The following is a 25,676-nucleotide window of genomic DNA, read 5'->3' as shown; positions in this document are numbered from 1 at the left end:
CCACTTCATCTTTTATTTTATTTTATTTATTTATACCAGCTTCTCTTTTATCCTTTGTTTTTGGTTCATCACCGATTGGATCATTATTATGGTAGAAATAAAGGATTCTCAGTAACATCTTTTTCAAATAATCATTATAGCAGTGGTTTGATAGAATGATGAAGTTTGAAGATTTTCTTATTAATTGAGTGACGCTTTCAAGTCCCAAAAAGAGGACAGATACGTTTCCTGGTTTATTTATTTCCTCCAAATGGTTTTTATTAGGCATCAAAATATTTGACCCACTGGACTAGCTTTCATTCCAAGTAAAGTTTTATAATTATTATAATCATGACCACAGGCAACGGAAAAAAGCAGCCAAGCCACCCTTTATCTCCCAGACTTTCACTTTCCGTTTTTACGGTACCTACCACATAACTTGATTGATATATTGTTTATACATGAGAATCAACAACAAAATATTGAATACTATTACGATAGTCGGGTAGATGTGCACTTAATATTTGTGTAAAATTTACTGGTTGGTATAATGCAAACATAAATGATAGTAGTGTGCCATCGATTTAAAAAGTACGAATGACATTTAACTATGGTTGACTGGGAGGAAAAGCAAGGAAAGGAGGAGCTACATGGCATTGGACTAAAATAAAAGAGAGAAAATTGGGGGAGAAAATAACATGTAAAACCTGCACGTTTTCCTCCCAACTTTTCTGAAAAGGGGGGATTTTTTTTCGAGAAAACTCCTTCCAAATTTGCTCATTAATTTTATTACATTGTCTTGTTTTTTAACGCTACGTTACATATACTTTTAGTTTTGGATTGTTTTAAAATCTTTGAAATCATTGTATAAAATAATTTTTAAAATTTAAAAAAGATAAAATAATAGTTAAAGTATACTTTTGATCATCTAATTTTATACTCTTTCTGTTTAAAAGTTAAAATATTTTTAACCAAATCTTACCATCAATAAAATAGCTACTTGTCTTCAAATTAATTCTATTTTTTATATTTACCTTTATTTAATAAAGTGTTTCATTCTAAATAAATATAAAGTGATTTATTTAATAAAACACTTTTGAAAAAAAAAGTAATAATTTTACCTTAAAATACTAAAAATATCTCATATTTTTTAACATTTAACTTCTAAAAAATGTTTTATATTTTTTAACAGAAGGAGTATAAAATTTTAGTTTGATCATTTAATTTTGTCAAGACTTTTTTAATCTTCTAACCTTAACATTGTCAATTTCAAATGATTATTTTTTGTATCAATCTTTGTTATTTTTTAAAACTTAAATTTAATATGTCTAGATTTAAAAATATTTTATAAATATTTAAAAGTTTAATGTAGGAATTTTGTGTTGATAAAACTAATGGTATTAGGGTTAAATGAATGAAAAAATACATTATAAAATTAAAAGACTAAAAAAAAATCTTATATAAAGTTAAATAACTAAAAAATACATCTTAACATAAAATAATAACAAATTAAGATTAAAATTACCATTAATAAGGTTAAACTTCTGCTTCATTCCCTTACATATAACCTTGCCCTTGGAATTTACTTGCATCAATTTTCAGGAACTCGGATTAAGGTTATGAGTGGAACATAGCTCACTTTAGATCATGCTCTTCTCTTGAAAGAGCCGGCTTGGACCTTTGCTAATTACCATTCTCATTATTAAAATTGATGAAACAAGAACCTAGCAACTCCATCCAAAGGCAGAATTGACAGAATAGCCCCAATTTAATTTTTCTATTACCCTATCTCAATAGCCACTCCTCTCTGTACTGCCCTATACAAAGACATTTTAGAGCATATCTACATGTGTTCTGTATCTTTAGAAAAGGAAAAATTTAGACATGAAAATAAACAAAGGAAAACGGGCGATTACCAACATTTTTCAATATATACAGTATAGCGCCCTGACATCACCAATAGTCCAACAATGCAAACTTTACCAGCAATCCAATCTTACCACCCTCAACCACTAGCTTAGCAGCTGTTACCAGCCAATGTCCAGGAGCATCATGGGGACCTCTCACTACCTCAGATGTCTCCACATATTTAAGCAGTTTACCAGAGCGAACTGGCACAGGGGGACCTTCTGGATAAACACCAGAATTTAGTACAGTTGGAGCCTGCTTCCTGGGTCCTGTATTATTCTGCTGTGTGAATGTGAAAGTTGTGCTGATATTTGTCAGGAAAGATGATTTCCTTGAAGCCTCTGGCGCCGTAGTCCACTCTGTCTTTCGGATACTGCAGTTTGGAATATAAGTGAAGAGAAGTCGTAGATGAAGCACATTTCTTGGCCAACTCCCTTTGCTGAAGAGTTGAGCGCCGGTCACAATATAAACGCCACTCGAATCATGCAACCAATGAGGATCATGCTTTACCACAGACGTGCACACATTTGAGAATCTCTTCCATCTGACTCGCTCCAGGAATTGGTCACTGGATTCATGATCATCAGAACCTCGCCACATAGATGGCCTGCTCATGGTTGGGTTACTTGAGGAGAGGACCATAGTGTTAGGGAGGCTTGAGAGATGCTGTACATGTATTGCCAGCCTATCACATTTTCTGCCCTCTAAGTACAAGCGGAGGCCAACTACAGGTTTTTCTTCACTTAATACCTGGCATTTTGAGGAATATAACAAAGTCAACAAGAGAAATATAATATCAATGTCAAGAAGAAATGAAGTAACATAAAAGGGAAGGCATGAGCCGTGGAAGGCTATCCAACTCACCATGAAGTGAGCTCTCAAGGGCAATAAAATATTTAAGTCTACAGTAACTGCTAAAAACCTCTAGATTTATAACCCCAGTTTTTAAAATCTAAGACCGGCAAAGTCCAGACAGAAGAGAATTACAGAAAAATGAAACATAAACATCCATACTAAAAAAAGAATCCCAACAATGCAATGCCTTCCTGCTCAAATGGAGGGTTTTATGCTTTACCAGTGCAGGGCTAACATGAAGTTTGGGGCCCATGAAACTAAATTGAAGGAAAGGAGAAGAGCTCTTTCTCCATTGATGCCTGAGAGGCAGCTCACAAAACATGGGAGCCCATTGCCTGGGAATTTGAAATTCTAAGAAGTATTGTAAATCTTCAGGGGCAGGCTTATCTGCAATAATGAAGTGAATCAATGAAGTGTTGTGTTGTATGCATTAAACAGGGAAAATTTGAAGAAACAGCGCACTGCAACAAATGATAATATTGAAAGATTCGTATGTAGGGAAAAACAAAAGTATGTCTAATGAAGGCTTATCTGCAAAAAGAGCATTTATTCAAGTGCTGAGTAATGGGAAATTTTATGAGTGACATTACGCAACAAATGATGACATTAGTAACTACATTTTTTAACTGAATAGTCAAGGCTGAAAAATATATGGAAGAAAGTAGCAGATAAGACAATTATTGTTGAATCTAAGAACAAGAGCTTACACCGCAAATACAAATTGATTGCATGACTAAGATAACCACTTCCGGGAATCCCTGCCAAAAGTGAGGATATAGGAACAAACTTGAAGAGAATTGCTTCAGGATTAGAAGGCACTGTCTGGAGCCAATTTGAGTGACTGGGCTTGTGAATATCTCCTCCTCTTTTCGAGCAGATGATAGTGAGGCCCTGTAACAAAAAAAGTAAAGATAAGCACAGCCTAGAATTTTTATTCATTGTGAAAATAAGAATTTCCATTTTTTGGCTTACATCTTTGCTTGATGTTTCAGAAATACTGGTAAAATGCGTTGTGCTTGATTGCATCACACGATTGAAGACTTCAGGAACCTACATGAATATAGAACTCACATCAATAGGCAAGTCACTTGGAATTAGAGAAGATGACAATGAATGCGTCATACTTTATGTTTTCCATCTGCTGTATTCCTCTGTAGTAGAGAAGGGCTTCTTCTATCTGAAAACATATAATCCCCTAGATCCTCCAAATATCTTCTAAGATCACCAGGAGGAAGCTTTGAAGAGTGCTTTTGTTTAACAAAGATTGCATCTTGCCCTCCAACAGCCATACCTACTATTATGTGAGTGCCGTATGTCCGGATGAACCTGCCTAACAAAATTGATCAGCGGCATATACTTATCAACTGAAAATCATACTCCTCAAACGATCCCAACATCAATTACTATATCCAACTAGATTATTCCACTCTTAAAAATGTTCAGGGTTCACTCATATATACACCATTTCACATCAACTGGATGCTTGCAAGGACTTGGTCTAAAAGATATAGCTAAATGTTATGTTCAAGCAGTATTATATGAGATTTTATCATCTGGTTCCTCATTAACAAATCATTGTTCAGTTCTAAGCTACTATATACAAGGCTAGAACTAAAATCCTAAATTTTGGGCCATGGCCCTGTGATGTGCAGATAACTTCACTTTCAAAATTTGATAATCAACCCTTAAACTTTCAGGTTAATGTAAATAATCCCCTTGATGTCAGTCCAATATTCCACTAACAAAAGCAGGACATATAGTGCTGTTATGAGCAATAAACTAAAGTTGAAGAGATAATCTATATGCATTTGAGAGTTCAAGTTACATGCACGAAAAAATAAAGTTTATGTTCATTGTTTCTGATGTGTCACAATTTCATTACTAGAATAATGATCACCTAACAGCAACAGGACTACCTACACAAAGTTGGATTTTCACTGTAAAACTTTGGAATTTAAGTGGGTCATTTGTACATGATCCAAAGTTCATGAAAGTTCTGTGCAATTTAGGCAAGCTAGATGTTGATCCCGCACATAATATAAAGCCTAACAAATGAGCAAACACTGTTCATGGCTTAAGAAAAGTACCACTTACTAAAGTTTTCTGATTTTATATTGATCACAATGGTGAAGAGTTAAAACCAAAAAATGTGAACCTATTTCACGAGAAGCCAGTGAAAGTACGAATATGTTAACTCACACAATATACACAAAAATCCCTTCATTTGTCTATTAATTAAAGACAGAAACGGTGTTAGGTTTACCTAGACAAAGAAGCTGGATCCCATTGAGATGGAACAGACTTCTTTACTTCTTCTTGCAGAACAAGTGGAGAAGCTATTAAGTGCAAATAGTACAGTGAAATGAAATAACCATCAAAAGCAAGATATTTGGTGTCAGCGGCATCACGAAACCAATCGCCACTAAAATCAAAGAGAGCATTAAAATAACCCGAAGGAATTTTTCCTTGAACAGCAGACTTTTGATTGAGTAACTCTGACATCTGCAAGAAAGAAAGCCACATGCAATGCTTTTTTAGAAACACAAGAAAATTTATTTGATAGAAAATAGAGATTTACAAGGGAGGAAGATACGAGACATAGCATTGAAATTTAATTTTATTTCTTGCGAGGGGTAACACGGACATTGCTGTTTTAGAGGTGGTCATTTTTATCTAACGCATTTCACAGGATTTAATTGTGAATTTTTTGAGGGAGGATGTGCAGAAGACAATTGCAGATTACTTTAAGTAGAGCTCCAAATTGGAGATTTTTAAAATATAAGCAATCTAAGCATATTGTATCTATCCAGAAATTAAGTCCCCTGTTCTTTTCCTGTCCACTCAGGATCAACCTCGTCTAATTTTTAATCTTTGTATCATACAAACTACTTTTCAATTTTATTGTTAAAATTTACTGGGCATTTACCTCACCCACAGTACACGGCTTGCCTATGTTGAGAGTTCTGACCCCTAGTTCCAGTACCCGGATAGCAAGTTGTTGTGCAATTTTATGCAGATACGCGTCTTGTGTATAGCACTCAAAACTACAGAGGCTATTTGTCATGTGGTATTAAAATATGTTGAGTGGCAAATAACTTTTCTATCCAGAAAAAACGGTTCCAATAGCAAAGCGTATTCATGAGAATCAAGATCTCAGCAAATAAAGACCTGACCCATGCGATAATGAGACTCGTATGATTGGATACTTAAAATTAAGAGGAGGGCGGCAAAAAACTACAGTGCAGACTTTCGCCGACATATAAGGAGGGAGTAGCCTTTGTCAACTTGTAAATTTGATTATTCCACCAGAACAAGTTACCCCACAAAAAAAAAAAAGAAAAGAAAAATTAAAAGAAGTAAAGTCGTTCAAGTTGCTCTCCAGACCAAACGTGTCTGAACAAGTATAGGATACACTAAACGCCTGAAATGTAACTGTAGAACTCAAATGTAACTTCAATTCCTCAGAAATATAATGCCCTATAATCTGTTTTCAAACATTTTTCATCAATAGCATTGTCTTCTTATGATATTTTACAATCAAAACAGCACGTTATACGAACGTGCTTCGATTCGGAATCTGAACACTGAAAACATGAAACCCTCGGAATAGAAAGATACAGAAAAGAGCGATGCCCACCTGGTTGAATTCAAGTACATCTGATTTGAAGCGGATTCGATCCCCTTTATCACACCGGATATCCTCTGAAACTCCTTTAATAGTAGGTCCCCCAGGAATCAAAATGTCCCTTTTGTTCACTTGGTCCAGCTCGACCAGCCTCCCACCTTCGATTCCCTTGGCAAATTTCAATCGGAAATCACTGGTCAGATCAAACCCTGTACCGAGACACTCCAATGCTCTCATCTCAATGGGCGATTGCGGGCTCTCCTCCATGGCAAACAACAAACACCCACGAACAAAATCAACAAAATGAAAAAACAAAATTGGAGCGGAGGCAGAGACAAGGGGAGGCTATAAAGCAGAAGCTTTAATTGTTAGGGCTGAAAACGACGGTTTCAGCGTGTGAGGAGTCTTCACTTCTGACCAAAGGGGTTGCCACCAAAGACTGCAATTATAAAGTAACATGAAGGTCCTCCCTTGATTGTGGGTGGGTTAGCTTGTACTCGAAAAGACAGAGACTGGGGAAGAAGACAAAGATTTGCAGCGAAGCGCGGGGTGTATACAATTTTTATCCAAATAGTGAGGAAGAGAAAGGGGGCGAATCCTGCGAAGGTTCGAGGAAGGAGAAGATTGATTGAGGTTAAAAGGGCCCGCCGCAAGGTGTTGACTGGGAGGGAGAGAGGGTGGGAATAGAATATATGAATTTGAAAGCAGGACAGTCAACTTGGTTTGCCCTTGGCCTTAGCTCACCTACTCCGCTAAGTTCGGTCTCTCACAAGCCATTCGGTTCCTATCACAATTCACTGCATTTGCAAATAGCAATCCATTAATTAATACTCTTCTTTGACACTCGCAAAACACATGGATGGATCTCATACGCGTCCAAACCGATCTGTTGCCCTGTTGCTATGCCTTTGGCGGAATATATAGGTTGCGATGATAAGCCTCATCTCTGCGTTCCTCCCCCCCCCCCCCCCCCCCCCAAAAAAAAAGGGGTTTATTTCTCTTTATTAAATATAACTAAATCCACCAATTCACATTAAGTTCTAAATCCTAATAAAAGAAAGCCAATCTCTCGCAGCATAATGAATATAGTGCAAATATCATGAGAAGAGATATTTATATTAAGATCTGATTGTATTTCAAATATAATTATTTTTAATAAGAGAGTGCATATATTCTATAAAAAATATATGTATAAGGTTCATCTAACTGTACAGAAAGCAGATACATGTTCCCTGTCCCTGAGAACCTAAATTGGACTTGTACGAATTTACATGCTCTTTGACCCCGTTGATTCTTTTCTTTACTTCGAAATCTTTGCTCAATTTTCCTCGTCTTGAAATTCAATCCACTTCAAAGTACCTCTTAATTTCTTCATTAGAATATTCAAACTAGTCATACACACACAACACGGCGTAACCTTCTTTTTATCTTTGCATTGGCGCAACATCTAAATTAATTAATAATCAATTATACTAATAGTGCATATACAAAATTTAAAGAAGATGACAGTAATAATTAGGTTAAACAGTAATTTTACTCTTAAACTATGAGTATAAGAATGTTTGATATTTTAAACTCATTCTTTATATATTTTAATCCCTATAATTAATAAAATTTAATTTTTATTATTAGTTAATCAAAAAATTATTAAAAAATATTTTAAAAATTATAGACAATGGCCCACCAAATTACAAAAAAAAAATCTTGATCATTTTCTACCATTTTTGAAGTCTTTTTCAAAAATTACTTCAATCAATTAACAATTAAAGCTAACATTAATTAATGATATGAGTAATATTGTATTATTTTAAAAAATTTAAGAGAATGTTATATTAAAAATGAATTTATGATCATAAAAAACTTGGACTTATAGTCCAGGAACAAATTTGTTGCAATGAATGGTTGATCAGGAAAATCACTTTATTTTGTTTATTGGTTTTGTGTATGGAATGGATCAAGTTCTTCAAGTGTCTAAAACCAGTAACTCTTCATTTGCTAGAGGCCGGAAAATAAAATAATCTGGACATGAATGAATCGAGCCTTATCATAATCGGAAGCAAACAAATATCATAATCAAATCAAAATCAAAACAGCAAAAGCCTCCAAAGTCAGAATAATGGATCCCGCAGGTATGGTCAAATCAAGAAATGTCAATGTGGTTATGACGTGTGATTGTGAGTGCATCATTTAATTTGTTTTCGTGGAGGTGTGATGTGCGCGCGCATCAAATCTTTAAAGTCGTACGTTTCACATCAACACCTGTTTTTATATTTGATGCGGAGACCAAAATCTGCCACCCCCATTATTTGTAAATCCATGTGTGATGCGTTTTGAAAGCCATATGTGTAATTAAACAATTAATAATTATTCGCGTCGCACCATTTCATGCACGGTGCCTCATTTGGAAAATGTTGGATCATCAACGCAGATTAAAAAACATAGTGGGCCGCATTCTTTGTGTGTTTTTTTTAATTATTATAAAATTTTCATAGATCGCGAAAAGAGAATAAGTATTGTATATAATCTTTTTTCTTCAACAAAATTTATTGTATATAACTGTACTAATGTTACAATTTAATATTACATAATCAAGTTATTTTCCATTTTTTCTTTAAAAAATATCAGCATATGTCACTCTCTCCGTTAAAAAATGTAAGACATTTTTTAAAAAGTTGAATGTTAAAAAATGTAAGATATTTTTAATCTTTTGATATATAATCATTGTCTTTTTTTTAAAAGTACCCATATTAATAATGACTTTATATTTATTATGAGGAGTTTAATAGTAATGAATATGGAAAGATAATGTTAGTTTGAAAGTAGGTAACTACTTTATTGAAGGGTAAAATTCAATTAAAAATACCTCATATTTTTTTAAAAAAAAGTATAATTTTAATTAGTAAACGAATATAGTAATACTTTACCGTGGCTTGAATATACATATGTGTATATGTGTGTGTGTGTGTCATCCTTGTTAAGTGATTTCTTTAGTGTTGGTTTTAAAAAACTAACAACCTAAATATAAAAAAACCATGTCATGATTACATTTTATTTAAAAAAATTAATACAAAACGCTCAATAAATAATCGCATCTACATTTTGTTATATGAAAAATAAAAAGGGCGTTGGGTGTGCATTAAAATTCAGTTTCAGTAATTTGTATAATGTCATCTAGTTAAAAGTTATGCTAAATTGTTTGCAATGTGTCTGCGTGGATTAAAAAAAATTAGATATTTTTTCATGCCGGATTGGATTTAAAAATTTTTAAACAAACACCTTGAATGTTATTTATATCAACACATTTAAGATTGCTAAATTTTTTAAAATTTCTCTATTTAATCATGTTTTCTTCTTCTTGAATATTTTATTCATGTACATCTTGTCTTTGTTTCTCAAGCTTATAGTAAATTAAAAATATAGTATGAAAAGATTGAATTTTTGATGATTTTACTATACATGATTATGGTATAAAAACTTTTGGATAGGTATCCTTTCATTTTTTTAAATGATGAAGAAAATGTGAATTATGTATTTTTTTATATTTAAAATATATAAAACACAATTATATTTCTTATTTTGATTTTATATTTATAGTGTATTGTTAGAAAAATTATAACACAAATGTTTTTTCATTGAAATTGTATATAATTATATGTCTAATAATTTAAAAGTGAGAGAATTAATCTTTGTAAATTGCTAAAGTTTAATACAAGAAAATCGTAAGTAATAATATAGATATAGTCAAGTAATATAGATAAACACTTATCAACAATATTAAAAAGTTCTATAAATTAATACATTTTTATTCCATTTTGTGGTAGTGGAGTACAAGATAATTTTCTATCATCCAATACAAATGACAATAAAGATGCTCGCCAAGAGGTACAACAAGCTTCCTCAGATGTTTAAGCTCATGCCATTGGCACTGTATGTAAAAATTGAGAAAGATGAAGTTACTGCTCTCATAAAACTTGAACTTTATTTTAAAATTTATGAATGAGATACATGAATTCTTAAAAATAGACACGAGAGAATATTGAGAGACATGAGATAAATAAAAAAGCTGAAATGGGTGTACTTACTGTTCCCGTAAAACTTAAATTTTATATTTAAAATTTAATAACGAGATATATAATTTTTTAAAGATAGAGACTAGAGAATATTGAGAGATGTGATTTAAATGAAAAAGTTGAGACAGATAGAGTTACTGCTTCTATAAAACTTGAATTTGATATTTAAAATATAATAATGAGATACATGAATTCTTAAAGATAGAGACAGGACAATATTGAGGGACACAAGATAAATGAAAAGGATGAGATGGATAAAGTTACTACTCCCATAAAACTTAAATTTTATATTTAAAATTTAATAATGAGATGCATGATAAATAAAATGAACTGATGAATGAAAAGAATTAAAATTTAACTAAAGTTAATTGGCCAATAATATTAAAAAGATTCTGACCAATTAGTGATCTTCTAAAAAATTTGTGTGTGTATATGTATATATATTGATAGCATGCAACGATAAAACAATATTTTTTGTCGAATTGAGACATGATTTCATACCAGAATTTATATATTTACCTGTGGGCCAAAGTCTGCTGCCTTATTTGAAACTCACAACAAAATAAATGCTTTCCTGTTCACAAGAAAAGTAGATTATTTAAATTTTGAACACCTTTTGCATTTGGGGTTTATGTTTGCTTTTCGCGTGGAATTTTAATGTGGATTTTCATCAACTAATTCATATATTTTAAAGCCACACTCGATAACTTTTTTCTTAATTAATATTATACAGCATCCCATTCTTTAATTTTAAGAGACTAAAATACGGGGGGCCCTCTAGCAATCCTAAACAAAGAAAAGAAATTAAAGAAATAAAGAAATTGAGAGTACATGGATAAGCTAATTAATATGAATTATCAATTAATTAAATATAAAATTTCCAACTTTATACTATTAATAAGTTATGAAAGCGGCTTATACTTTGTTTACTTATCGTACTTTGTATAACATACTGATGAGCTCATTTATTTATGCCAAGGACATACATACATACGCTCCAAGGACCTAAAGTTCAAATTCTAAACATGTTCTTTTGACTCTCTTGGATTGCTTTGACGTGCCGAGCCCCTTCTTCGTCTCCTTTTTTTCCTTCAGCTTTTTTTTTTTTTTTTTTTGACCAGGAACCTTTTTCGTTGTTCAATTTGCGTGCTTTAATTTTGAAATTCAAATCTTCTGACATTGTACCGCTTCAAAGTACGTATACCTGTCAACTCTTAACATATTTTTATAATAATCATTTGACAATGTTATTTTGTTTTCAAGAAAAGAAATGATTTTTAAATAAATTTTAATTATATTTTTTATTTTTTGAAAGTGACCCGTGATTAATATCTGTGCAGGGACTTGAAACATTTCGTGTCGCAGTAGTGGCAAAAGTCAGTTGGCATTTTATTTTCTTTAAGGAGATCATGGTCGGGGGAAAAAAACACAAGAATAAACCAACAAGAGTTTCCACTAAAAAGTATTAATTAGTCCCCCTGCAATGTGATGAAAAAAATATTTGAATCTCTATTAAAAAAATTGTGCTCATATTTAAAGCGACCCACAAATAACATTGCCTGCAAGGTGAGTGAGAGAGAGAGACAGAGAGAGAGAGGGAGAGAAATGACCATATTTTAGTAGTCTAAAGAAAATGATTTGTTCTAGGGAGAATATTATTGAGACATGTTCAGCTCATGATTATTGAAGTTTCCCCCAGTTTTCATGCTCTCGTACTAGACTAGTAGCATTCTTTTTTCTGCTGGCCCAAAAAAACACAACAGCTATCATAAATTAAAGTTTGCTCATTAAAATCAAAATGTGACAAAACAGGCTCTCAATCGGACTCCATCACTCCGCAGCTTCTTCTCCTCAATTACTGGCTCACCAACACAAATTTCAATTAAATTACATAGACATAGAATGGAAATTTTGTACTTTTGCAGATGCAGAGATAGGATTTACCTCCAGCTGAAACTGGATTTTTATCTCTAGCCATGGCAGCCACGAGCAGAGCCATCCAAAGCCGGGTAGTTTATTATATTATAACGATTCCTTTAAACCGCCTCTCTCTCTCACCCTTCCAGAGTCCGGAATTTGGGGTTTTGAACGTGGCAGATTTGGGTGGAGAAAGGCAGGTAAGCAGTATCCTCTGCCACGCGTGAAATTGCATGCGACCCCAATGCCATCACGTACTGCTAACAGCTAGCCTCGCCATGCAGTCCCCACCTATAAGATCTGACCTCCAGTCACTTGGGTTCCCACGCCACAATTTCATCAGCATGGCCGCGTCCAACAACACAGAAGTCCCCGGTGAACCTACCACCATCGCCACCTCCCTCCTCGAGACCGCCACTTCCGCCATCCAAAGCTTCGCCCCCATCAGCAACATTCACCAGCACCTTTGCGCGTCCGTATTGATCCATTCATTCACTCTTCGTTTAATATATTCGTTCTTGGTCTTTTAAATCCCAGAATTGATGCAGGTTCCATTTTTACGCCGACGACATGACGCGGCACGTGGAGGCTCACCACTTCTGCGGCCACCTGAACGAGGAGGTGAGGCAGTGCCTGATCTTCGACGGGCCGGACAAGGAAAGCAAGATGATCGGCGTGGAGTATATCATAACGGAGCACATGTTCTTGACGCTGCCGGACGAGGAGAAGAAGCTCTGGCACTCTCACCTCTACGAGATCAAGGGTGCCATACTGTTCATGCCCAGGCTGCCACTGCCCATCGAGCTCCAAGAAATGGATACTCTGAGCAAGACTTATGGCAAAACCTACCATGTCTGGCAAATCGACAAGGGTCACTCTTTCCCATTTGGCCTGCCTCAGCTCATGATGGCTTTCACCAGAGACGGCCAGATTGACGAGGACCTCCACCGAAGTGCGTGCCTGACAACACGCCGTTTAATTTTGTTTTGCCATCTGTTCATATATATATATATATATATATTCTTCTTTGTGCTTGCTTATATGTGATATGAGTCGTAATTCATTCCCATGAGTGCAGATGCTGCGCAGCGTTTTGGGGTTGACCTCAAGAAAGAGATAGAGAAGAGAGAACACATATCAGGGCTTGCACATGGAGTCCATCCTCTGGCAAATGCAGGAGGGAAGGGTCTTAAGACCGTTTTGAGGGAGGTCCCGTTGAGCCCTGATGATGCTGTTCCCCCTGGTGCCGCCAGGGTCTTTGTATGAATGAATCCCTCAATCACTAGCCTGTTCTGCTTTTTCTATATATGGGACCTGTGAATGCTCATGTCAGATATATCTATGTACTATATATCTCACGATCACTAGATTGGTGTTTGTTCCTGTTAAAAGCTTCGTCTCTAGCACTAACAACGTTTCCACAAATATACGTTGCCATGAATAATAATGGATACAAATAAATACTAGGTTTTTTGTCCATTATGGTAAAGTACTCATTCTTCTATATCTACAAATTAAGAGTAATAGAGTCTTCGAGTATCAGAAGAAAAGAATTGCAGTTTCTGTCTATATCGATTCATTAATGTATTTAACTGTTGATTAATTTCTTAATAGGGTTAGCTTCAGATTATTTTTAAGTGATAACTAGCTACAAGGTATAATTATGAGGAAACGAAGACATTATTGTTCAAACGAACTTGTTTATTAATAGCTCATTATCAGGATCATCTATTTATAGAATGATCTGTTGATTTTTAATTCAAGCTTTTTTGCTTATGCATTGGAGGTGGCCTCCTAAGCTTAGTTGCTAGCTCAAACGAATATGCAATTTCAATCAGTGTAGGTTCTGAACCTCTCAAACCTCCAAAGGCAATTCCAATTGGCTTGCCATTGTTGTAGCCTGCAGGCACAGTAATTCCAGGATACCCTCCAATGGCAAGTACAGCAGCAAGCTGATCAGAACGAGGGCTTACCAGTGCGCCTAGTTTATTCACTTTCATAACTTTCTCGATTCCATTCTTGGACAAATATGCCAGGGTTGATAATGCTGCTTGTTCTGTCTTTCCAATTCCAGTAGTCTTTTGAGCAGCTGACATCAAGTTTTGGCTATACTTACTAGTTTCCTCCTGCAATTTGCTTGAATATTTCAATGCTCTCTCTCAACTTTTATTTTAACTATATATCTATGACTATCTGCGTTAAATAAATTAAACTCAAGTGGCTACCATATCACAAGTGTAAAGAAGAAATGTACACACATAATTTTATTGAACTATTCTCTAACAATAATTTTATTGAACTATTCTCTAACAATAATAATAAGGGAAAATTTTAACTAAGGATAAGGGATGTGATTTAATTGTTAACAAGTCTCAAAAAAAAAGTTCTCTTCACTTCTTAATTTTGTTTAAGATGCAAAATCATTAGTTATTAATTTTCTTACTTAAATTGTTAACTCACTAATATGAGTTGTAAATTTACAATTGATATTAGTAAATTAACAAGTTAGCACTAATATGAGTTGTAAATTTACAATTGATATTAGTAAATTAACAAGTTAGCAAATTAACAACTGATATTACTGTTTGTCTAACAAACTGATTGAACAACTGATATTTAAGTCTTGTATGATTATTGATAGGTCAAATCATGTAATTTACAGCTCATATTGATAAAGTAATAAATGAAGTAAGAAAATTAACAGCTAATGATTTCGTATTTCGGACAAATTAACAAATGAATGCTACTTTAATCTTTTTATATTTAAAATTACTTTCACTTCAATTCTCTTGGATTGAATTAAAGTTTTTGATTCTTTTAGAATCCATTAATAATTAAGTTGCACCCTGGTTTTTGGTTGAAATTCTCCCTAATAATAGTATGTATAAAAAGCGGTATAGTCTAATGCTCACCAAGTTTGCATGTTTGTTGTTGTAGTTGATCACTTCCTCTAGGTTTCTCACGAGAGAAGCAATCAAATCTTTAAGGTATGAGTTCAAGTCTAGTTTGAATTCAGCTAACATTGCAGTTGTTTCATATCCATGAGCTTTAATCATTTCAATGTTATCTATCTGCAAATTGTTAACCAGGATAGCCCCTTGCTTCCTAAATGTGATTCCAAGTGTAAGCATCTTGTTGCACCAATTCACTAGCATGATTTAAGCTATGCATAACAGTTTAGGTTACCTTAGTGTCTTCTGGCGTTGGTCATAAATTTTTTGCAGCAAAGTACTGTTGTCAAATTTGTAGAAATATCTCACTATCCCTAGCCTCTTCCCTCTTATCCCATCTTTTCTCAGGAACTGAGCATATCTTCCTTTTGGGACATACTTTGATGCTTTAATTGTTGCCTTATCCCTAATGTCAATGCCCACAATGGCTTCAAGAACATATGCAGCATCTGAGACAGTCCTGCAAATAGGTCTGCACCATTCCACAGAACAATTGCACACTTGTTAAGGGTATTCCCACATTCAAAATCTTTTTTATACCAGAATATCCAATTCACAATAATAAATTGTTCTAACATTTGACTATCCATGCTTATAACAAAATTAATCACAAGATTAGATGACAGTTTTAAGCCGCAGGAGACATTTGTATTGAACATAACACACAAATTTTGAGACGTGTAGGCAACTACTTGAAATAGAATGGCTTACCTGCTGTGTCTTGTCTTAGGGAGATTGGAACTACCCCATTTCTACTAGTGAGACCGACGGTGGGTTTGATGCCCACTACAGAGTTAGATTCAGAAGAACATAAAATGGAGGCATCAGTCTCAGTACCAAGAGACACTGTCGCAAGATTTGCGGCTACTGATATTGCAGATCCACTGCTAGACCCGCAAGGATTGCGGCTACTGATATTGCATCAGTCTCACACATTTTATTGGGTTCCGGGCAGCTCTTTTTTTATTTTTATTTTTTAAAATTTGTATCATACTACATCTTTTAGCAGCATTGAATTTAATCTTCAAAAAGAAAAAATCCCACACCCTGTAGTCTTGTAGAGAATCAAACACATAGTAAAAGGGGAAAATGAAAAATAAATACCTTGCCTTGTCCACCTCTAGCACTCCAACAAGAGGGTACTTCACCTCCCCTGAAATGGGACCACTCACTCAAGGTAGCCTTCCCTAATATGATAGCCCCAGTTTTCCTGAGCTTTGAGATCACCCCTGCATCTCTAGGCACCACAGATCCCAGAAGCGCATATGACCCGGCCGTTGTGTTCATCTTATCCTTGGTTGATATGTTATCCTTCACCAGAATTGGGACTCCGTGCAATTTCAGCAAAGGACGTCCTGCACATCGACGTCGTTCTCGATCGGCCTTACCAGCTTGGGCTAGCGCATCAGGATTGACCTCCAAGACCCCCTTGAGAATAGGGTTGAGCCTGCGGATTTCTTGAATGTAGAACTCAACGAGCTGCCTGGAGGTCAGTAGGTTTCTGTGGAAAGCAAGTTGGAGATCGCTTACAGTGGCTTCTCTTATTGAAAACGATACTGAATTGCCTTGTATGGTTTCAAAGAGAAGAAGAACCAGGTAAGGGAAGATGAAAGAGAAAATAAGTTGTGAATGGGCAGCCATTCGAGAGTGAGTGAAGGAGAGCTAGCAGTATCAGTTGAACCCACGCTGCCAAAGGCAGTATATGATACGTATAATGTTCACTGCCTGAGTGATCGGAAGCAATCCAATTTGCCTTTTGTTGTTGTCTTGACTAGAGAAAACAATGATTGTATCTTTAATCATGTATTTGTATAATGGATAAGAAGGTGGAAGATAGATATTATAATTTTATGTTTATTTTTTGACATGTTATATAGATTTATTTTTATGAGTACTGATCGCGTTCACTGCCACGTATTCATAGTGCTAAAAATAATAATGAAACAACTAATAAGTAAAACAAAAAAAAAAAAGTGATACAAAAATCAAAAGATGACATGTGGTTGTGTTCTCTTGGGCTAGCTCTTCCCCACTTTTTCTTCACTACCCAATCTTGTCTCTGCAAGAAGAATATGAGAAATGAGAACATGTGAGAATGGGTGTCTTGTCAAAGGTGAGTGTGTTGAATGTCAATGATTATATGCCTCACCAAAATGGAAGGAGGAAATGCTCTTCCTTTGGATTTCATAATTTGGAGACCTTCGTGCAGTCGCTGTCCACTCTGCTCCATCGAGTTTGAAGCAACAGGCCTGGCTCCGTCCTCATTTCGTTTGGGTGTGAGTGAAGCGCCACAATCCACATATCTTTAGTTTGCTATAATTTCATGAAGCATCATCATGTCCTTGCACGCGGCCCTGTTTCTGCTATGCGTTATTTTCCGTCAAAAATCTTAAATTACGTCCTCAACTTCTTCACCCATCGCCACTGTTGAACCATGTGAGGGAGGTCCAATCCAATGCAGGCCTGACGCTGCTGCCAGGGTCTTTGTATGAATGTATCCCTCAATCACTAGCTTGTTCTGCTTTTTCCATGTAACTGCATGATAATGTACGAGAGTGAATGTTCATGTCAGATTCTATGGGTCTCCACTGCTCTGAAACTGAAATGTGCTATATGTCTCATGGTCACTAGATTAGTGTCTGTTCCTGTTAAAAGCTTCGGGCCTGTTTGGCAACTCGTTTTAAAAATAGTTTTTTATCCTCAAAAACAAAAGAATAAAATAATCTGTTTGATAATGTGTTTTTAAAAAATATTTAAAAAAACAAATAAAATATTGTTCTGAAAAATAAAAAAATAGAAACAACTTTTACGTATTCTGAGATTATTATTTTAGAGAATAAGAGAGAGTGAGAATATTATATTTTTATTTTCAGAACGTATTTTACAAAACACCATTTATCAAAATAATAAAATAAAAACAGTTTCAAACAGTTCCTTCATCTCTAGCACTAATTAACAATGTTTTCACAAATATACATTGCCATGAATAATAATAGATACAAATTTGAATGTATATCAGGTTTTCTTGTCCACTATGGTCATTCTTCTATTTCTATAAAGAGTTTTCAAATATAAGAGAAAATATTTCCCTTCTTGATTAGGTAAAAATATATATTTGATTCTTTAACTTCACATGATAAAAATGCCCACATTAAATTTTTAAATGTTAATTAAAAATTTTAATAAGTTTTATTTTTTTTGAAATAACAATAATTAACGTAAAAATTATCATTAGAAACTAAGGTCTCGTTTGCTTACTAGAAATGAATGAATTAAAAAAGTAAAAGTAAAAATAAGATAATTAAAAGGGATATGTAAACACATTCAAAAGGAAAAAGCATAATTTAGTTTATAAAGTTGATGATTCTCACATTTATAATATATACTAATGTATTTTATTATATTTATTATGAAAGTAAGGATAATTTAGTTCTTTTTATCTAAATTTTTTCAATCCATTCCATTCTATTTTATTCTAATAATCAAACAAGATCTAAAGATTTTAGGATTAGAGATTTAAAATGATACTTTATAAAGTTAGAGTAGCACTAATTGTGCAATTTTACACTTTTTAATTTCATACATTCTTTGATGTATTTAATTGTTGATTAATTTTTGATAGAGTTAACTTTGAATTATTTTTATGTGATAACTTCAACAAATAATTATGCAAAAAGAAGACATTATTGCTCAAATGAACTTATTTATTGATAGTTAATTGTCAGGACAGTTGTTCATCAAGATGATACGTTGATTTTTAACTTAGCTCTTGGTTAATGAAGTGGAGGTGGCCTCCTGAGCTTAGTTGCTTGCTTGAATGAATAAGCAAGCTCAATCAGTATTGGTTCTGAACCTCTCAAACCTCCAAAGCCAATCCCGATTGGCTTGCCCTCATTGTAGCCTGCAGGCACAGTAATTCCTGGATACCCTCCAATGGCAAGTATAGTAGAAAACTCAAAACCAGGGGTCACCAATGCATCTAGTTTATTCACTTTCATAACTTTCTCGATTCCATTCTTGCACAAATATGCCAGGATTGATAATGCTGCTTGTTCTTTCTTTCCAATTCCATTTGTCTTTTGAGCTACCACCATAACGTCTTGGCTATACTTGTCAGTTTTCTCCTGCAATTTGTTTAAACGGTCAAATGCTCCAAGTATACATAGTAAGAAGAAATATACATATTTTTCTTCATTATTGTCTGATAATAATTTCGATCTACCGACCTTAAAAGTAATTAACATTATCTTAACATATACAAAGAGTAGGGATATACACAACTTGCTTACCAAGTCCGCGTGTTTGTTCTTGTAGTGAATCACATCTGCTAAGGTTTTCACCGGAGAATTAATTAAAGCTTTAAGGTATGAGTTCAAGGCTAGTTTAAATTCAGCATGCATTGCAGTGAATTCATATCCCCCAGCTTCGATTATTTCAACGTCATCAATCTCCAAATTGTCAATCAGTTCTGCACCTTGCTGCCTAAATTTGATTCCAAACGTAAGCAACATGTTACAGCAATTCACTAGTATGATTTAAGCGATGCATAATAGTTTCCATTACCTTAGTGTCTTTAGGTGTTGCTCATACGTTTTCTGCAGCGAAGTACCGTTAAATTTGTAGTAATATCTCACTATCCCTAGCCTTTTACTTTCAGGCCATCTTTTCTCAGGAACTGAGCATATCCACCTTTTGGGACATATTTTGATGCTTTAATTGTTGCCTTATCCCTAACGTCAATGCCTGCAATGGCTTCAAGAACATATGCAGCATCTGAGACAGTCCTGCAAATAGGTCTGCACCATCCCACACCATTGCAGCACACTTGTTAACGGTATTCCCACTTCAAAAGCTTTGTATATCAGAAAATCCTATTTCGCAATAGTAATATAATTGTTTTAACATTTGAATGTTCGTGGTTATAACAAACTAAACTGATAACGGATCTATTCACATGATTAGATGACATGTTTTAAGCTTCTGGAGACATTCATATCGCACCATAAGTCCATAACACACAAATTTGGTGACTTGTTTAGAGAAACACACACGTTTAGGCAACTTGTTGAAATTGGCTTACCCTACCGTGTCTTGTCTTAGGGAGATTGGAACCACCCCATCTCTACTAGTGAGACCAACAGAAGGTTTGATCCCCACTACGGAGTTATAGCTGGAAGGACATAATATGGAGCCAGAGACACTACTACTAGATTTGCTGCTACTGATATTGCAGATCCGCTACTGGACCCGCAAGGATCACCCATTGTCTATGGATTCTGCAGTAAACACCATACACGGAGGCACCGATTTGTCACCACTTGAGCTGTATTTGAATATTAAAAAATGGATACAATCTTCAAAAAAAGTCAAGACATCTAGGCATTATACGCCCTACCTTCCATTCAATATCATCAAAACATGATAGACTAAAGTAAGGGCAAAAAAAGAGAGAGAGCGAAATCGATCACCTTGCCTTGTCCACCTCTAGCACTCCAACCAGAGGGTAAATTACTTCCCCTGAAATAGGACCACTCGCTCAAAGTAGCCTTCCCTAATATGACAGCCCCAGCTCTCCTCAACTTGGAGACCACCCCTGCATCTCTAGGCACCACAGAGCCCAGAAGCGCATACGACCCGGCCGTTGTGTTCATCTTATCCTTGGTTGCTATGTTGTCCTTCACCAGAATCGGGATTCCGTGCAAGCGTGGCAAAGGACGTCCTGCACTTCGACGTCGTTGTCGATCGGCCCTATCAGCCTGGGCTAGGGCATCGGGATTGAGCTCCAAGACCCCCTTGAGAATAGGGTTGAGCCTGTGGATTTCGCGAATGTAGAACTCAACGAGCTGCCTGGAGGTGAGTTGGTTCCTGCGAAAAGCAAGCTGGAGATAGCTCATCGTGGCTTCTCTTATTGATGAGAAGGAGAGGCGCTTGCCTTGTGTGGTTTTGGAGAGAAGAAGGAAGAGGAAGACGAAAGAGAGGTTAATCTCTGAGCGGGAAGCCATGAGAGGGCGAGTGAGGGAGAGCTAGAAAAAAGCATCAGTGAAATCAACTTAGCGTTTGTGCCTGAACTTCACTGTACCGTTAGTAGTGGTAGTCCAAGGTGGGAGGGAATCAATGCAGTAGGGCCCACAGGGTCATTGATGTCAGGTGTCTAATGATAATGAGTGATTATGCTCTCAAGTTGGGCGCTTAATAATTTCAAAGTTCATAAAAACGTTGAAAGCATATTTTAGTTCTTTATTATAAATTTTAATTTAATCTTTTACTTTTAAAAAAATATCAATTCAATTCTTTAATCCCGTTTTTTTATGATAAAAATTTTTTACATTATATTTTTAAATATTAATAAAACATACTTAAATATTGATATATTAAATTTAATTTTTTAAAATAATAATGATTGATATAAAAAACAGATATTAAAGTCAAATGATTAAAAAAAAAATACTTGATAAAATTTAAATATTAAATTAAAATTTTATATAAAATTAAATGATTAAAATAATTTAAAAATATTATTCTAGTATATCAGTTTAAAAATAATATTATATGAGTAGCGGTCATAATTTTCAAAGTTTATAAAAATAATATTACCTTATGAAAGTGAAAAATGTAAAAATATATAAACTGTTTTTGGGTCAACAAAATGGTGGATGTAACTAGCAAAAGTGGCAATCTGAAGTAGTGGGTACACGGGGTGGGCCTCGAGTCCACGGCAACGAGAACGCAAGAAGGAAGGATAAGAACAAGATAAGAAACACCTTCGCATTGGGAAGCTTCTTCCATGTTTCATTGTTCACCATCTGTATTTACTTTGCATAGATTTTTATTATTATTATATTAAATGAAGTTTGCTATTTTTTGGTTACTGTGTTGATCATTATGAGATTCATCAAAATCGAACATCATTCTTTTTTTTCTTTTTTATTTTAACTTTTTTGAGTTTCTATGTTGATATTTCAAAATATTTTAATTTAGGGAATTACTACAAAATAATAATGGATTTTAAAAAATTAGATATTCATTCATTAATATAAAAATGGACCTTTTTTTTATTGCACACATCCATCTTTTTATTCAACATAATCATATTCAAGTCATGTTCATGCATTAATGCACTATTTAGTAGGTAAAAAATTGTTTTTTTAGATAAAGAATAAAAAATATACATACCTATTTTCTTTCTAGAAAATACTTTTGTATGTTAGACATTTTTCAAATGAGAGCATTTTTTTTAGGGAAATGTAAACCTCAACTCACTGGAGAACTAACATGTTTAGCTAAACTCAACTCCCGTGGATTAAAATGGAATCATATTATGAGTTAATTAACGTGACAATCTCAGGTTGCAATCAGTGGTCAACCAGCCGAAAGACGACCTTGATAGCCCTGTCCGCCAGATGAATTGACCAAAAGGCAATAATATTTATAATTGAAGTGTCTCAAATCTCAATATTTGTAATTGAATTGCTTTATTCACAGATGACCATGAAAAATAATTACGAACTGAACAAGAATTTACTAGCACTGGATTCAGATTGTTGGAAAGTGATGGCGACAACACACAAATTCTGAGAAATGGGAAGCGATGACTGCAACAAACAACGGCATCCTCTGTTCACTTTAACTTAAGCTTTTAGCTTATGAATGCGCGGAGGTGGCCTCCTGACCTTGGTAGCTTGTTCAAATGAATAAGCAATTTCAATAAGCTTTGGCTCTGAGCCTCTCAACCCACCAAAGCAAATCCCGAATGGCTGGTCCTTCTTGTACCCTGCAGGCACAACAATTCCAGGATAACCTCCAATGGCAAGTACACGACTAAAGCCTGAACCAGGGATCACCACTGCATCTAGTCTATTCATTTTCATAAGTTTCTCAAATCCATTCTGCGACAACCTTGTCATGTTTAATAATGCTTCCTTTTCTGTTTTTCCCATTCCATTTGTCTTTTGAGCTTCCACCATAGAGTCCTGGTCATACTCATCAAGTTTCTCCTGCAATTTTCTATACACTGTCAAATGCTTCACAAAAACTTTTATTTTCACCATACCACTTTAACTTGGTGTCTACTATCACATGTATTAAGAGAGACTATATATAACTCTCATAAACTATAGTCTAATAATGTTTTATTTCGCAGCCTGTAAAATGAAATACTTCAAGTATCACAGATACGAAAACATTTCATAACAGTTAAATGATGTGATTATCATATGATGTCTCATACTTTAGGGGAATGAGAAGTTTGCAATCACGCGAGGGGGAGAAGTGGCCTCATGCTACGTTTTAATATTAGGGCAATAAAATGGTAAGTTTAAAAGCTTATGTATCAAGTTGTAACTAAGCTATAGTTCAAGGAGGTTATATATAGTTTTCCATACAAATCAAACATGAACAAAATCCTTACCAATTTTGCATGTTTCTTGTTGAAGGCAATTACATCTGCCAAGGTTCTCACTGGGGAAGCAACCAGGTCTTTAAGGTATGAGTTCAGGGATACTTTGAATTCAATTGACATTGCAATGTCTTCACTTGAGCCATTAAAGAGTTCATCAATGTTATCTATCACCAAATTGTCAACCAAAACAGCGCCTCGTTGCCTAAAATATGAATCAAAGTATGAATAGCTTACCCGACAATTTGTTAGAACAGCTTTGAGCCATTCATAATAGTTTTCAATATATACCTTATTGTCTTCAGGTGTTGCTCAAAAGTTTTCTGCCAGAAAGTATCACTGCCAAAATCGTAGAAGCGTCTCACTATTCCAACTCTCTTTCCTCTTAAGCCATCTATTCTCAGAAACTGAACATATCCACCTTTTGGGACATACTTCGATGCTTCAATGGTTGCCTTATCCCTAAAGTCCTCGCCTGCAATGGCTTCAAGAACACATGCAGCATCTGATACAGTCCTGCAAATAGGTCTGCAACATTCCGCACCATTGTACACGTGTTAAAGTATCCTTACTGCAGAATGTCTTCTCTATCAAAAAACGCATTTGCAGATGAAAATGTACCATTTGCCCCTCCATGATACCACACACTTCTAACTATAGAATTCTTTATCACTTTAATACACACATGATTAAACTCGTTCAAAATTGAATGAAAAATATCAGCATGAATAATAAAGAACAGGAAAAAAAATCATGAGATTAGATGACACATTTTAAACCATATGAGACAGACCCATGTGGAAACATAACACACAATTTTGCAATTTGTACAAGAACATCACCACGTATTTGATGTATCACCACAAGTTGACTTACCCTACTGTGTCTTGTCTGGGGGTGATGGGAACTACGCCGTTTCTACTAGTGAGACCAACGGTTGGTTTGATGCCCACTTCAGAGTTATATTCCGAAGGACATAAAATGGAGCCATCAGTCTCAGTACCAAGAGACACAGTTACAAGATTTGCTGCTACTGATATTGCAGATCCGCTACTAGACCCGCAAGGATCACTCATTGTGTATGGATTCTGCAGTAAACACCATAACACGGAGGCACCGATTTATCACCACTTGAGCTGTATTTGAATATTAAAAAATGGATACAATCTTCAAAAAAAGTCAAGACATCTAGGCATTAGACGCCCTACCTTCCATTCAATATCACCAAAACATGATAGACTAAAGTAAGGGCAAAAAAAGAGAAAGAACGAAATCGATCACCTTGCCTTGTCCACCTCTAGCACTCCAACCAGAGGGTAAATTACTTCCCCTGAAATAGGACCACTCGCTCAAAGTAGCCTTCCCTAATATGACAGCCCCAGCTCTCCTCAACTTGGAGACCACCCCTGCATCTCTAGGCACCACAGAGCCCAGAAGCGCATACGACCCGGCCGTTGTGTTCATCTTATCCTTGGTTGCTATGTTGTCCTTCACCAGAATCGGGATTCCGTGCAAGCGTGGCAAAGGACGTCCTGCACTTCGACGTCGTTGTCGATCGGCCCTATCAGCCTGGGCTAGGGCATCAGGATTGAGCTCCAAGACCCCCTTGAGAATAGGGTTGAGCCTGTGGATTTCGCGAACGTAGAACTCAACGAGCTGCCTGGAGGTGAGTTGGTTCCTGCGAAAAGCAAGCTGGATGTCGCTCACCGTGGCTTCTCTTATTGATGAGAAGGAGAGGTGCTTGCCTTGTGTGTTTATGGTCATGGAGAGAAGAAGAAGAAGAAGGAATGGGAATATGAAAGAGAGGCTAAGCCCTGACGAATGGGAAGCCATGAAAGTGTGAGTGAAGCAGAAGCAGAAGCAGCAGCAGGAGACTAATAAACAGAAGTTTTAGTGGCAATGACCAGTAAGAATGAGTGATTATGCTCTCACAGTTGACACCTAAAAAACAGAAGGGAAGCCATGTCGATCACGTG

General features: G+C 35.3%; 3 protein-coding genes and 2 pseudogenes across 3 annotated transcripts; 1 reads left to right on the top strand and 4 right to left on the bottom strand.

The window, feature by feature from the left end:
• Positions 1–1,658: 1,658 nt before the first annotated feature.
• LOC129309446 (MACPF domain-containing protein At4g24290-like) lies at positions 1,659–7,158 on the bottom strand. Its single transcript, XM_054951028.1, has 7 exons — positions 6,380–7,158; positions 5,006–5,244; positions 3,867–4,068; positions 3,715–3,792; positions 3,450–3,633; positions 2,963–3,129; positions 1,659–2,637 (listed from the first exon to the last, which is right to left on the bottom strand). Exons 1-7 carry the CDS (start codon positions 6,632–6,634, stop codon positions 1,933–1,935), a joined length of 1,830 nt encoding a protein of 609 aa, XP_054807003.1. The 5' UTR covers positions 6,635–7,158; the 3' UTR covers positions 1,659–1,932.
• Positions 7,159–12,201: 5,043 nt separating this feature from the next.
• On the bottom strand, positions 12,202–18,858 carry LOC129308576 (probable amidase At4g34880; annotated as a pseudogene).
• Positions 12,588–13,731, top strand: LOC129308575 (oil body-associated protein 1A-like). Its single transcript, XM_054949773.1, has 3 exons — positions 12,588–12,826; positions 12,903–13,306; positions 13,433–13,731. Exons 1-3 carry the CDS (start codon positions 12,588–12,590, stop codon positions 13,618–13,620), a joined length of 831 nt encoding a protein of 276 aa, XP_054805748.1. The 3' UTR covers positions 13,621–13,731.
• Positions 18,859–18,988: 130 nt separating the features above from the next.
• LOC129308574 (probable amidase At4g34880) lies at positions 18,989–21,368 on the bottom strand (annotated as a pseudogene).
• Positions 21,369–22,632: 1,264 nt separating this feature from the next.
• Positions 22,633–25,618, bottom strand: LOC129309237 (probable amidase At4g34880). The gene is made up of 5 exons (XM_054950703.1): positions 24,982–25,618; positions 24,577–24,788; positions 23,992–24,228; positions 23,713–23,905; positions 22,633–23,299 (listed from the first exon to the last, which is right to left on the bottom strand). The coding sequence occupies exons 1-5, from the start codon at positions 25,531–25,533 to the stop codon at positions 22,934–22,936; spliced, it is 1,560 nt and encodes a 519-aa protein (XP_054806678.1). The 5' UTR covers positions 25,534–25,618; the 3' UTR covers positions 22,633–22,933.
• Between the last annotated feature and the right edge of the window lie 58 nt (positions 25,619–25,676).

Source organism: Prosopis cineraria, unplaced genomic scaffold (genome assembly GCF_029017545.1).
Source record: "Prosopis cineraria cultivar Desert tree isolate PC_DT_omini unplaced genomic scaffold, ASM2901754v1 PC4, whole genome shotgun sequence".
NCBI classification, from domain to species: Eukaryota; Viridiplantae; Streptophyta; class Magnoliopsida; order Fabales; family Fabaceae; genus Prosopis; species Prosopis cineraria.
The sequence above is the reverse complement of the archived record's forward strand: the minus strand, read 5'-3'. Positions and strand labels throughout refer to the sequence as shown.